Genomic DNA, 14,504 nt, shown 5'->3' on the forward strand with positions numbered 1-14,504 from the left:
ATCGTCGCCATGTTGGCTCATAGTTTGTAACAGCAGAGGTCATCGTCGCCATGTTGGCTCATAGTTTGTAACAGCAGAGGTCATCGTCGCCATGTTGGCTCATAGTTTGTAACAGCAGAGGTCATCGTCGCCATGTTGGCTCATAGTTTGTAGCAGCAAGAGGTCATCGTCGCCATGTTGGCTCATAGTTTGTAGCAGCAAGAGGTCATCGTCGCCATGTTGGCTCATAGTTTGTAGCAGCAGAGGTCATCGTCGCCATGTTGGCTCATAGTTTGTAGCAGCAGAGGTCATCGTCGCCATGTTGGCTCATAGTTTGTAACAGCAAGAGGTCATCGTCGCCATGTTGGCTCATAGTTTGTAGCAGCAGAGGTCATCGTCGCCATGTTGGCTCATAGTTTGTAACAGCAAGAGGTCATCGTCGCCATGTTGGCTCATAGTTTGTAGCAGCAGAGGTCATCGTCGCCATGTTGGCTCATAGTTTGTAACAGCAAGAGGTCATCGTCGCCATGTTGGCTCATAGTTTGTAGCAGCAGAGGTCATCGTCGCCATGTTGGCTCATAGTTTGTAACAGCAAGAGGTCATCGTCGCCATGTTGGCTCATAGTTTGTAGCAGCAAGAGGTCATCGTCGCCATGTTGGCTCATAGTTTGTAACAGCAAGAGGTCATCGTCGCCATGTTGGCTCATAGTTTGTAGCAGCAAGAGGTCATCGTCGCCATGTTGGCTCATAGTTTGTAGCAGCAAGAGGTCATCGTCGCCATGTTGGCTTGTGGGGGACATTTTTGTCAACATTCCATTTTTGCCACGGACATACAAAATGACCGGACAATAATATCACCAGAAACACATAAGCAGAGAGCCCTGAATGACCGTAACAGGTCTGTAACTCTGAGAGTGTTCTAATGGAACCAAATGGAGTTTTTGAGAATTTGAGAGAACCACTAGTACTAGTTGGACTCCTAATATTGCCATATAGTGTCATAATTGCCATACTTATTCTGGAGAAAACCTGGAGTCTTGACATCCAGTAAAGTGGGTGTTATGATAAAAAATCACACCCGTGTGAACTGAGTGGTGCAGTGACGTTTTATATAGTCTGATCAGCTATGTCAGTGACGTCACACACTAACCATAGCAGCCATGCTCACCTGTACATGGCCCCACGTACAGGTACAAACCTGGTACACAGGTACAGGTACAACACGGGTACACGTACAGGTACACGGGTACAGACAAAGCTGGTTATTGGAGTGGTTTGCACCACTCAAAAACAATTAGAACATTATAATGGAGTAAAACAGAAAATCTAAAAATCTTGCCACGGACTAGTGTTGTTTTTGGCAGCAAATTTAGACTTTAGTTTTAGTCATAGTCTCTTAAATTTTAGTTTTAGTCACATTTTAGTCACATGGAATGTTTTAGTGTTAGTCTAGTTTTAGTCGACTAAATATCATAAGATTTTAGTCGACTAAATCTACGGTTGATTTAGTCGACTAAAATGTATTTTGGCGGTGCCTTGATGCCGTCGTAATGGCTGATTTTACACTTGCTGAAAATAGCCGATCTACAAGCTCACAACGCATTGCAGCGCGCCGTGTTGTGAGCTTGTAGATCGGCTATTTTCAGCATGCAACCAAGCGTAAAATGACTTATACTGGATCTCTTGTCCACTAGTCCCTTCCTAACATTTTTGTCTAGTTTTTATTTGTTGACGAAATTGTCAGTATATTTACTCTCAGTTTTAGTCATCATAGCTTAGTTTTCATTTAGTTTTCGTCAGTGGAAAAAGGTAGTCGACGAACATTTTTCGTCTTAGTTTTAGTCGACAAAATCAACCCTGCCACGGACACATTGTGTCTGTGTACAGACATGTCGGTGACCCCTGACCCCTGTGTAGCAGTTTTATGGGATGAAATAATAATCTACTCCGAGCGATGATGGCGATGTGAGAGATTTAGATGGATCAGATTAACCCTGATCCCTCCGCTAGGAAATAATCACAGTCTAAATGATGTAATCCAATAATAGCTATAAGCCGGGTTGATGCTAATCTCTCATGATGTGCGTATAGTGTAAATAAACGCAAACTTCTATATGAATCATGACTGCAATGCATGTGAGTTCATATCAAGCAGTGTAACTACAAAGACTAGTCGGTTCAAACTATCCTTTGTCCTCGGCTGCTATTCAGCTGCTGAACAGCAGAGAGCACTTTATTCTTGCCTCTTTGCACATACTGCCCACTAATGCACTTTGCTACTTTGAATGTCATCAATTCTCTGTCTCTAGTGCCCTGTTCTTAGATCTCAGTCTTGTATTGTATTTTTTGAGTGGTGTAAACCACTCCTACAACTGGCTTTGTTAGTTTACGTGTCTGTCCGTACCAAAAAAAAATGAGCATGGTTGCTATGGTCACCCAGTTCACACGGGTGTGATTTCATCTTTGTTAGTTTACGTGTCTGTTCGTACCGAAAAATGGGCATGGTTGCTATGGTCACCCAGTTCACACGGGTGTGATTTCATCTTTGTTAGTTTACGTGTCTGTTCGTACCGAAAAATGGGCATGGTTGCTATGGTCACCCAGTTCACACGGGTGTGATTTCATTACGTCAGACATTACGTCAGACCACAGCTGATCAGTCTATATAAGACCTTACACCTCTCAGTTCACACGGGTGTGATTTTTTTACTATGATCTGGCTGCAAACCAATTTCCCGCAAGGGACAATAAAGCTAACCTTGAACCTTGAACCTTGTAACAGTGAACTTGATGATAACAGGAGGCAAAGGTACAGGAGGTATTGTGAGGCAAAGGCAAGGTTTCTGCTCGGGCTTTAACCCATATTGAAAAATATCAGATCTACAAGCTCATAGCGCGGCACCGAGTGCCGCGCTACGAGCTTGTAGGTCTGATATTTTTGAAGAATCGTGAAAAGTGACATGAAAGTGTTTGAGAACGACTGACAGAAACATAGGTTTTTTCAAGAAAACAGTCAGGATTTAGAAGACATTTGTAGAATCGTTCCCAGGTCAAAATGGGTTAAGCAACTAGTCGACTAGTAAATCCACTAGTCGACCTTGTTGGTACTAGTTGATAAGAATTTTTGTCCCCGATTTTGTAGGCCTCAAGATCAGATAGATTATAGTTCTAGTCACCAATGTACACAGTTTTAAATGTACAACTATGATTTAAAAAAAAAAAAAAACATGGTGAATCACATCTCGATTCACCATGTTAATGATTTTTTTCAGACCTCCAGTTCTAGGAAACACAGAATGGGGGGACTTTTTTAATTATTTCCACACAACAGCTCTAAGGTATATTAATGACAGTAAATGTTGAAAATGAGTGGAATGCCCCTTTAAAGTGACTTTTCTTTATAAGGCGGAAAGAAAGAAAGAAAGAAAGAAAGAAAGAAAGAAAGAAAGAAAGAAAGAAAAATATTAGATTAGTTTCTACATTTAACTTACAGTAAAGCAACTTAAAACTTTAAACTTAAATACAAATAAAACACAAAACTTAGATAAAACAACATTTAACTTGAATTCTACAATAAGCAGGTAACACAGGCGGCAGTGACTCAGGGGTAGAGTGACCGGAACCCTGTGGGCTCCCCCAGAGTTAGTGTCGAAGTGTCCTTGAGCAAGACACTGAACCCCTAAATGCTCCTGATGTGCAGGTTGGTGCCTTGCATGGTTTCCACTGCCATCGGTGTATGAATGTGTGTGTGAATGGGTGAATGTAATGCACAATCTATGTAAAGCGCCTTGGATAAAGGCGCTATACAAATGCACCATTTACCATTTACACAAGTCAAAACACAAATCTAGCTAGTCTACAATTAACAAATAAAAAAAAAACATTGCATGGATGCACCTGGGACGTATCCTCAGTGATGTATCCCAAGGTCATCGGAGTTTCGGGTCTCTCGAACATCATACCCCTCACTCAGGCGACCCAGCCGGGGTGATCAAGTCCCGACTTACGTCCCAGTAGCTACCCTCAATCAGTCCCATTAGGGAACACAATCCGTTGAAACTACTCCAGAACTACTCTGCCAGGGCTGGGAGGTACGCTTCTGGCGCATGGAAGGACTATAGGCTCTGTGTGTTGACTCCTGTCCGGGCCCCTCCTACGTCTCACCAGGTCCACTCCTGCTCTCACCAGGCCCAGGACCTGTGCGTTGCACCAGAGTCCCAGCACCAGACACTTCATTCAGGAGTGGTGGGCAATGGTTCCGCAGACTCCACCCGAGCGAGAAGGTGGTGCTGCGGGCTCCGCTTGCTGCTTGAATGGCCCTCCTAAAGGCTATGGACCAGAGCTATACAGACCCAAGAAGTCCAATAGGCTGATATGTCACGCTCTGGTAATTTCTTTAATAGCTTTAAAACTATAATACCGTGGTTAAATGTAATGCCATGAAATCAACACAAACGCGACCTTAATTGCCTCGCTTTTAAACTAATCAAAATACAGTGAGCTGTGCAGTGTGCATTTTGACAATAGTTTCAGTCATTATTTTGAATAAAATTCCATTTAGTTTTTAGTCCTTTAGTCAACTAAATCAACAGTTGATTTAGTCAACGGGATGGTGCGTCTTATTGCCTTATTTACACTTGCATTCCGAAAATAGTCGATCTACAAGTATTTTCAGAGCGTGACACCTGTCCTGCACACTTCTTATAGTTCTACTCCTCTCCAATAGTCCCTCCCTAACATGTTAGTCTGTTTTTTATTTGACGAAATTGTCCTATATATAGTCATAGTTGTTGTTGTCATCATATAGCTTAGTTTCTATTTAGTTTTTATCTTAGTTTTCGTCAGTGAAAAAAGGTATTCGACAAACATTTTTGGTCATAGTTTCAGTCAACGGAATGAACAGGTGGGGTGGTGGCAACACATTGAAAACGAGTTAACTCTTTATGCACTCTGGTCTGGACCGTTGCATCGCATCCCTCCATGTTCAACCGCAGCTCAGAGCCCCGTGCGGGCTCCAACAGAGACAGAAAGTGCGCTGTCAGGGCTTTCCTTTGACAAGCAAACTGCTTACAGGCACGACCAGCGGCGATTCTAGGCCTATGCAATGACCCGCTGGCTTTGGCACGGGCCGACTGTGATGACGAGGGGCTTTTCATTGTGCGGTGAGCCCCTGCGCGCGGCCCTTGCCAGGGTATAAAAGCTGGATGCGGTTCTGAGGGGACCAGCACGAGCCAGCCACTGCACATACACGGGCACCGCAAGCCGTACTAACAACACAGGTAAGCACACAGCAGCACACCCAACACCGGACACACACACACAGCCAGACAGCCATAGGCCATCCATCTACTGTCATAGTAATAACCAGGGACCACCACCACCACACACTAGTCTCCCTGTACCCACCAGGGACCACCACCACCACACACTAGTCTCCCTGTACCCACCACGGGCCACCCACAGGCCACCACGGGCCACCCACCACGGGCCACCCACCACGGGCCACCCACAGGCGGGGGGAAAAGACTCCAAGCTCAAGCCCCAGGCCTGCCAGCAGTGTCACAGAAACAGCAGAGCTCCTGTCCTGGGATGCCTTGCTTTTTAGTCCAAATCCCAACCAACCGATATGGAGCGTGCAACAGTCAATCAAACTAATTGATTTAATTGATTATAAACATAATAATCCATTTTAATAAATGGCTGAAATAGTTGATCTATATCTACTAATCTACAAGCTCACAAGTGAGCTTGCATATCGGCAATTGGTGCGTCAAATTGACAATATATTTATATATATATATATATATATATATATACTCCATGAAACAAATCTATTAGAAATACTTTCCCCCCACGTTGATCGACTGATGTAAAATAAATAAATACAAATACACGTTTCTCGATCATTGGATGAATTGAATGATCGCAATTAGAAACATTATCGGTCGTTGGAGCCCTCATGGATATAGAACCTGTATATATATATATATATATATACACACACAAAAAGCTAATACATGCCTATACCTGTCACCATTAAGCCAGTGTCACCTGTACCTGTTTCATCCTCGGTCCTCCCATTCTCATTCATTCAGCCAGCATCTTTCTATATATATCTCAGTGCCACTTGTGACTTTATTTTCACCATCTTGCTTGTCTTGCCTTCTTCCTCCGTCCCTCCCTCCCTCGCCCTGCAGACTCTTCTCACCATGTCTCAGACCGCCAAGTCCGCCTCCAGCCAGGGCACCGATGCCAAGGACAAGGGTACCCCCGCCCCTGCTGCCAGCAGCAAGGCCACCAAGACCGGAGAGCCCGGCATGGGCAACTTCAGAGTGAGTCCCTGTTCAATGTTCATCATGTCCCGCAAATAATACTATACTCTTCTTTAACCAACGCGATACGTGGATGTCCCTGTTCTCTGCATGGGGGGGCAAGCATTTAAAGTGAAAAATAGTTTTCGGTGTACACACAGGGGGAACAAAGCAGCAGAACTGTAGTATAGAGAGACCTGAGTTCGCAATTCTCTTCTTTTAAAGAAACCTAATTTTGGGACGTTGACATTTCATTATGATGATGATGGGTAATTGGTCAATTTTACAAGAAAAAGAAAGAAAATGTTGAAATATTTGGGCAGTGAGGTATAGTCACACACAGAGAGTAGATCAATGTTACACATTGTATACACACAGTTATGGCATAGCCAAAGTTTTTTGTTTTAAGTATTTACCTATTCATAAACAGAAGCCTACGTACATACAGTATACTTCTTTTCTTGGCTCCATACATTTTAAGCCGTGACAACAAAACAGAGAAAGCAGAGAATCTGTCCGTGAAAATGCGTTTCTGTGTAGAACCTGTTCTCCAGTTCATGACGATGTGTTTCTGACTGTGTGTTTAAACGTGTTCTCCAGATCATGAGGATGTGTTACTGACTGTGTGTGTTTAAACGTGTTCTCCAGATCATGAGGATGTGTTTCTGACTGTGTGTTTAAACGTGTTCTCCAGATCATGACGATGTGTTTCTGACTGTGTGTGTTTAAACGTGTTCTCCAGATCATGACGATGTGTTTCTGACTGTGTGTTTAAACGTGTTCTCCAGATCATGAGGATGTGTTTCTGACTGTGTGTGTTTAAACGTGTTCTCCAGATCATGAGGATGTGTTTCTGACTGTGTGTTTAAACGTGTTCTCCAGATCATGCTGTTCGACCAGGAGAACTTCCAGGGCAGAATGATGGAGGTCCAGAACGAGTGTATGAACGTGTGTGACCGCGGCATGGATAGAGTTCGTAGTATCATCGTTGAGTGCGGCCCGTAAGTGGACACACACACACACACACACACACACACACACACACACATGCACGCACACACACAGTCCCAATGTAACCCACTAGGCAAAGACATTCTAAGATGTACTTGTGCTATGTCAATGTAGGGACAATCACAGTGACTTAAATTTAAGTAGCAATACCACAGTGCAAAAGTACAAAAGTACAAAAGCATGCATTCAAAATCTAGTATTGGCATCAAAATGCATTTAAGTAAAAGTAGTCATTATTACACAGAATGCCCATTTCAGAGTCATATAAGTGAGTACACCGTCATGTTATTGTTGCAGACTGTATACATAGTTATTGGTAATTAATGCATTCATCACTTTATTACTCCAGAGGAGCTCATCATATAATTTCATATACTGTAGGTAAGGTTGGTTGGGTAGCTTAACCTCGCAATGTATTAGTGGATTTATAATTTCATAGCAATAACCTGAATCTGCAAAGCATAGTAAAACGTGTCGGATGAATGTAGTGGAGATTTGTCTCTGAAATAGAGAAGTATAAACGAGTAATAGAAATATGTAAGGTCATGTTATTGTTGCAGACTGTATACATAGTTATTGGTAATTAATGCATTCATCACTTTATTACTCCAGAGGAGCTCATCATATAATTTCATATACTGTAGGTAAGGTTGGTTGGGTAGCTTAACCTCGCAATGTATTAGTGGATTTATAATTTCATAGCAATAACCTGAATCTGCAAAGCATAGTAAAACGTGTCGGATGAATGTAGTGGAGATTTGTCTCTGAAATAGAGAAGTATAAACGAGTAATAGAAATATGTAAGGTGCCTCTTTAGATTGTACTGAAATGCAGAGTGAATCCATCACACCATCACGTGTCCCCATAAAAGGCGCCTGATCATTTTGGGTCACTATCTTTCCAATAATCCTCCTCTCCCCTCCTCTCCCCCCCTGTGCTCTCCCTGCCCTCGGCGGCTGCACCCCCTCCTCCTCTTCAGCTTTGTCGCCTTTGAGCAGACTAACTTCCGTGGGGAGATGTTCATCCTGGAGAAGGGAGAGTATCCTCGCTGGGACACATGGAGCAACTCCTACCGCAGCGACTGCCTCATGTCTCTCAGGCCCATCCGCATGGTGAGTATAGACAGGCCTACCATGTATACAGCTCAGTGGGTCAGTGGCCTTGTGGTTAGAGTGTCCGCCCTGAGACTGGGAGGTCGGGGGTTCGATCCCCCGGCCGGGTCATTCCAAAGACTGTAAAAATGGGACCCAATGCCCTCCCTGCTTGGCACCCAGTATCAATGGGTTGGATTGGGGGGTCAAATCAACTAATCAAATGATTCCCGAGCGCGGCACGGCTGCAGCTCACCGCTCCTTGGCTGCGGCGGCTCAACCGCTCCAAAAGACGGGTCAAATGCGGAGAACAAATTTCACTGCGTTATTAAACGTCTGTGACAAATCGTACGACTTTAACATAGTTGGGCAGTTATAGGATGTATGACCTTGACCCTCCTACAGGTTATAGGATGTATGACCTTGACCCTCCTACAGGTTATAGGATGTATGACCTTGACCCTCCTACAGGTTTGAATATAGAAAACCGAGCTAAAAACCTCCCCCCCCCCCCCCCCCCCCTCTCTCCACACATACAGGACAGCATGGAGCACAAGATCTGCCTGTTTGAGCTCTCCGACTTCAAGGGCAACAAGATGGAGATCCAGGAGGATGACGTGCCCACCCTCTGGGCGCATGGCTTCTGTGACAGAGTGGGCAGCGTGAGGGTGCCCGGTGGAGTGTGAGTAGTACATGCACACACACACGCACACAACCACACAGGATTCAGAACTATATAGGCCTACAGAATCAGATGTATTGTCTCACATCGAATCACAGATTCTACAGGTGAAATTTGTTTTGTTCCTATCCGTACATGCTCCATTTATTTTCTCATTCATTCTGGGACAGGATGAGGGCTGTTTTAACATGAGATGCCTCTAACATGAGATGTAGAGGCACAGAGCACGAGCTTCTAAAATAGACCACGATACAACTGGGCACATATCCCATTTATGCTCGACAGAAAGTCAAGAATAAGGCTTTGTACTTCCAGGAACAATGTCGACATAACCTTGAGACGAAAAAAAAAATAGACCGTACAGAATACAGTGCTCATATAGGAAGTAGAAAGTGAATATGGACAAATATTGTTAGATATAAAGGGTCATATTTCTGTGAATCCGCAATGTTATACTATCTTAATATCAGGCCAAAAAGGAAGATATATGGACTATAAATACATCTACAAAGAGAAAGAAAGGGCCACATACATTTATTTGTGTTCTAATGGAGTTTCTCTTGTGTTCCTCAGTTGGGTGGGTTACCAGTACCCCGGCTACAGAGGCTACCAGTACCTGTTCGAGTGCGGTGACTACAGACACTACAACGAGTTCTGCGCCTTCCAGCCTCAGATGCAGTCCATGCGTCGCGTCCGTGACATGCAGTTCCACCAGAGGGGATGCTTCAACCTGACCGCCAGCAAGTGAGCAGTGACATCTGCTGGACGCCTGGTGTAGTTGCAACCATGCCTCACTCTCAACCGCCCATCCGGCGCTTTTTATTTCTCTAACTCCCCCCCCCCCCCCCCCCCTCCCCTCCCCTCCTAATTCAATCAGAAACCCCTAACCCTCAAATCCTCCCCCCCCCCTCCCCCCTCCCCTACCCAAAAGGATAAAGAATGACAACAGTGTACCGGACAGCCTTAACTGACTTTTTATGCCAAAATAAATATGTTTGGAAAAAAAAAAAAACTTGAGCCTCTTGGGTTTGACTGACTTGAATTCAGGCTGGAACTCCAGCAACAACACATGAAAGTGAAACATTCTGAGCTCCATCAGGGGCATTTCAGCCACCTTTTAGGGATGCTGAAGCACGCTATACATTTTTTGTTACACAAACAAACATATCAAGAATGAAGCAACATTTGAATGTTTAGAGAGAAAATAAGTAGTCATATTTACCGGTATATATAACTGTCACATACTGGGTCTTGTATATGTGGGAATCCACACATATTTAATATGCAAAATAATAATAATAATAGGCCAATATATAATTATAGCCTATAGCAGCAGTTTCCAAACATGTTTGGCCATGCACCCCCTGTTACCTCCAGACCTAGCTGGAAATAACCCCCCCACATGGAAATAAAAATGGCACAATCTATATAGAGACATATTCCCTATATATCCACATATATGCACATATGAGCCTGAATATGGAATATATGTGCAGCATATATGTAGTATATTAGCTATATTCTGCATATACTTGCCATATATTGGCATAATATGTTAAGGTATTTAAAATAAAACCATAGCACTGCACCATTAGCCTTTTCATGTAGCGCACCGGCCCCTAGAAGGCGCTGGCGCACCACAAGAGGTGCACGCACCACAGTTTGGGAATCACTGGCCTATAGCCTAGCCAAGTGGTTCCCAAAGTGGGGTCCGGGGACCCCCAGGGGTACTTGAGGGAGTTCCAGGGGGGACCCAGCTAAATGATAAATTGGAACCAAATGGACACTTTATGGGTCTGTAACTCAGAGAGCGTACAAATGGAACCAAATGGACCCTAATGGGTCCATTTGGTTCCATTTGTACACTCTCAGAGTTAAATTAGCATTGATTTTACAATATAAATTGGGGGTCCCAGAGATAGAAATGCTATTCAATGGGGGGTCCGTAGACTAATGCATGTCAAACTGGGGGTCCTTGAAATTAAACGGGTTGAAAATCACTGCCACCATAAAAATCTTCTCTTACTGGGGTCCCTGGCATATCTTTTCAAATGGGGGTCCGCAGGCTATTTAGTGTCAATTTGGGGGTCCTTGTCATTGACATGAAAAAGTTTGAGCCCTAGGGCCTCATATATATTTGAATTATTTTTAACTTGAAATGTCCTTGACATGAAAAGGTTTGAGAACCACTGCTGTGTCCTCAATCAACCCCAGCCCCAGTGGCTGACCACCTGGGAACTGATTACTCACTGTAACTTCATATTTAGGCCTGACGTCGGAATAAATAAAAAGTATTCTGAAATAATATTATATTCAAATATTTGTGCCACATTTTCACGATTTTGAAGTGGTGCAACCACTTAAAAATCGTGAAAATGTGGGCTGGCTGGCTGGGTGCGTCTGAGCACGAAAACAGCATGGTTGTTTTTCAGCACCTGTGCGTAACCTAACACACACACAAACACACACGCACATATTAACTGTATATATGGTGATTTCGGGTGTGCCAGTATAGTACAGTAACAGTACAGTACAGTAGAGGGTACAGTAGAGGGACCCCCACACGGTAACTTTGTCATTTCTCAACCGTTTCGGACGCGGGGCGGCTCGCCGGAATCGGGCCGGCACCCTGGATGCGTTCCTGTGGGTCTGGAACTTCCCCCCCACCCCCCACCCCCCACCCCCACATGGAGTTGCACCACTTACTTCACACGGGTGTGATTTTCAAAAATAGCAGACCTACAAGCTTGTAGATCTGCTATTACATAATGTATAACATAATGCTTAGTTAAAACACCAAAACGGGTTCCCGTCCAGAATGTGTTAATACTTTGAAAGGATCTGGTCATCGTGATTTTACCACAGGTTTAACTCACAACAGGATTGTGGTTGGAATCAATCTGAGACGAGTTAAACTGCTCGACAGTAAAAGCTGCCCCAAAACTCTTCATTTGAACTTAACACGTCACCGTATCAGATTGAACCTTTCAAGAAGGGTACGTGGCGTGCCTACGTGGCCAGAACATTGTGTTACTAAACTTTTAGACACCAACAAACATTCATGGACAGTCTAACACACTGCCAGTGCACACAGCTGTTGACAGTTTTTGAGTGGTGCAACCACTCCAAGGAACAGCAATGTCCGTCCTAATTACCTATGTGACTATGTTTAGAGTACCAGTAGGGGCAAAAGTGGCGCTGTTGTGCCAGAAACAGAGAGAGAGAGAGAGAGAGATGATAAGAGTGAATGTAATGCACAAATCTATGTAAAGCGCCTTGGATAAAGGCGCTATATAAATGCACCATTTACCATTTACCATTTACCACTCTTTTTATTTTTAAATAGGAGGCCTTCTTCCGTGATTGGTCCAGCATGATTGAAGGTGCCCCACCAATCGGTGGCAGACAGGTCCTCCAAAGCAAGATCTGAAGTGCATAGCAACGAAACATTAAATAATTAAACAATAGGTAGAACCCTTACATATGAACACAAATAGGTAACAGGCCGCTAATCAACACACAGCCAAAAGCAGTTTCACTTAACTAGACCCACAGGAAATGGTAAATGTTGCATATAGCACCTTTATCCAAAGCACTTTACATTCACCCACACATCCATGTGTGACAGAGGGAACCATGCAAGGCACCAACCTGCAAATCGGGAGCAATTAGGGGTTCAGAGTCTTGCTCAAGGACACTTCGACACTAACCCTAAGGCCTGAGTCCTGACTCACATGCACCTTTCGATCTAGCATACAACATTGATGCATGCTAGATGTAAAGAAAGGGTTTGTTTACATCTTGCCCCAATGCATTTCCAATGGAAGTCACATGGTTTGACACAACATTTGTGTTGTACGGCTTTCGGCTGTGTTTCGACTGCCCCTCATACAACACAAATGTTGTGTCAAACCATGTGACTCCCATTGGAAATGCATTGTGAGCTTGCATCAGTCAATAAGTCTCATGCATCAGCTATACATCAATCTGTTGTGCACGTGTGAGTCAGGCCTAACTCTGGTAGCCTGGTTAATAAACCAGACCGAATCAGCCGTTGGCAAAAAAAAGTTGCCTACCAGCGGATTTCGGTCTGGCGAGGCTCAGTAGCACGCCTCTTTCCTACAATCGAGAACAGGTCGGACCAATCGGGACACGGTATGCAATATGGGCGGGCTTTGGTACAGTGACGTTCAATGCTTGAGACTTTTGACTGACAGTAGCTCTGACCAATTGCGTCAAAGAGAAAATGTTCCCCGGGAAATGAAATCCAAGTGGAGCCAGCCCAGACTGATATACCGCGACAGTGTTGTGTGATATTAGTCTGGCTTATTAGCCAGGCTATAACTCTGGGGGATCCCGGGTTGGTTGGAACTGGTTGCCATCCGGTCACTCCACCCCTGAGCCACTGCCGGAGCGGATGTGAAACTCTTCACATCTGCTCAGTGGAAAGTGAAACTGTGCTAACTGTTAGCATGTCAGCTGTCCCCGGGGACTTGTCTCAAAGAGATTTACATCTTCAAGGTTCACTGGTTTCTCCTCACACTGACTGAAGACACTTCATGATAATCTCTAGAACGTGTTCTTCTGAGCACACTACATGGTTGTGATCCACAGGAATTAATTATATGAACTGTCCTCTTAAATTTAAACCGTGATTTCATCATCAAGCAACACTGATTTAACTTGTAAAGAGAACAGAGCAACACCAACACGGAATGGAATATGTTGTTTGCACTAGTATTGTTTATATAGTTCCCAAAGTAAAATATAAAAGTTAAGGTCCCTGCACAGATTTTTTGCTGCGTTTTTCCCGTCGTTTTGTGGATTTTTCAAGTGATTTTTCAATTCAATGTCCATAATTATATAAATGTACTGTAAACATACCATGTAAACCCCACGCAGGCCAATCCTCTCAGAATGAAAAACAACGTGATCCGTTCATAATGTTCTATAACCAAACTACAGTATTTATAATCTTCTAATCACAGTATTAACCATCAACGATTGATCCAACATTCAATAATTCAACAAGAAACTGGTTTCTACAAGAAAGAAGGGCCGGTGATCTGAGCACTACAAAAAAAGTTTAAAAAAAGGAGAAGATGGCGAAAGTAAAATCAGGGTACTTTATTAACCCATTTAGACCTGAGGATGTCTTCTAAATCCTGACAGTTTTCTGAAAAACCTCATGTTTCTATGTCAGTGGTTCTCAAACATTTTGATGTCAAGGACCCCAAGATTATATGTAATTGGCCGCCGACCCCCATCTGAAAACATGTTGTTCGCTCTGAAAGAATATATATTCAAAGATTTGCGGCACATTTTCACGATTTTTCAAAAATAGCAGACCTACAAGCTCGTAAGCGTGGCACTCTGTGTTTATTTAATTTATTTATTTATTTATTTGACAGGGACAAAGCTCATTAATCAA

The 14,504-nt window shown here is 43.6% G+C and overlaps 2 protein-coding genes across 2 annotated transcripts in view; one reads left to right on the forward strand and one right to left on the reverse strand.

The window, feature by feature from the left end:
- cryba4 (crystallin, beta A4) overlaps window positions 1-14,504 on the reverse strand; it is a gene marked incomplete at its 3' end in the record, with an annotated part of 49,555 nt that overhangs the window by 15,902 nt on the left and 19,149 nt on the right. The gene's annotated exons all lie outside the window — the stretch shown is intronic.
- Window positions 6,188-9,821, forward strand: crybb1 (crystallin, beta B1; the record flags this gene model as incomplete). Its single annotated transcript, XM_079523560.1, has 5 exons — window positions 6,188-6,310; window positions 7,172-7,290; window positions 8,280-8,412; window positions 8,931-9,073; window positions 9,647-9,821. The coding sequence occupies 5 exons, from the start codon at window positions 6,188-6,190 to the stop codon at window positions 9,819-9,821; spliced, it is 693 nt and encodes a 230-aa protein (XP_079379686.1).

This window comes from Electrona antarctica (genome assembly GCF_951216825.1).
Source record: "Electrona antarctica genome assembly, chromosome: 16".
NCBI classification, from domain to species: domain Eukaryota; kingdom Metazoa; phylum Chordata; class Actinopteri; order Myctophiformes; family Myctophidae; genus Electrona; species Electrona antarctica.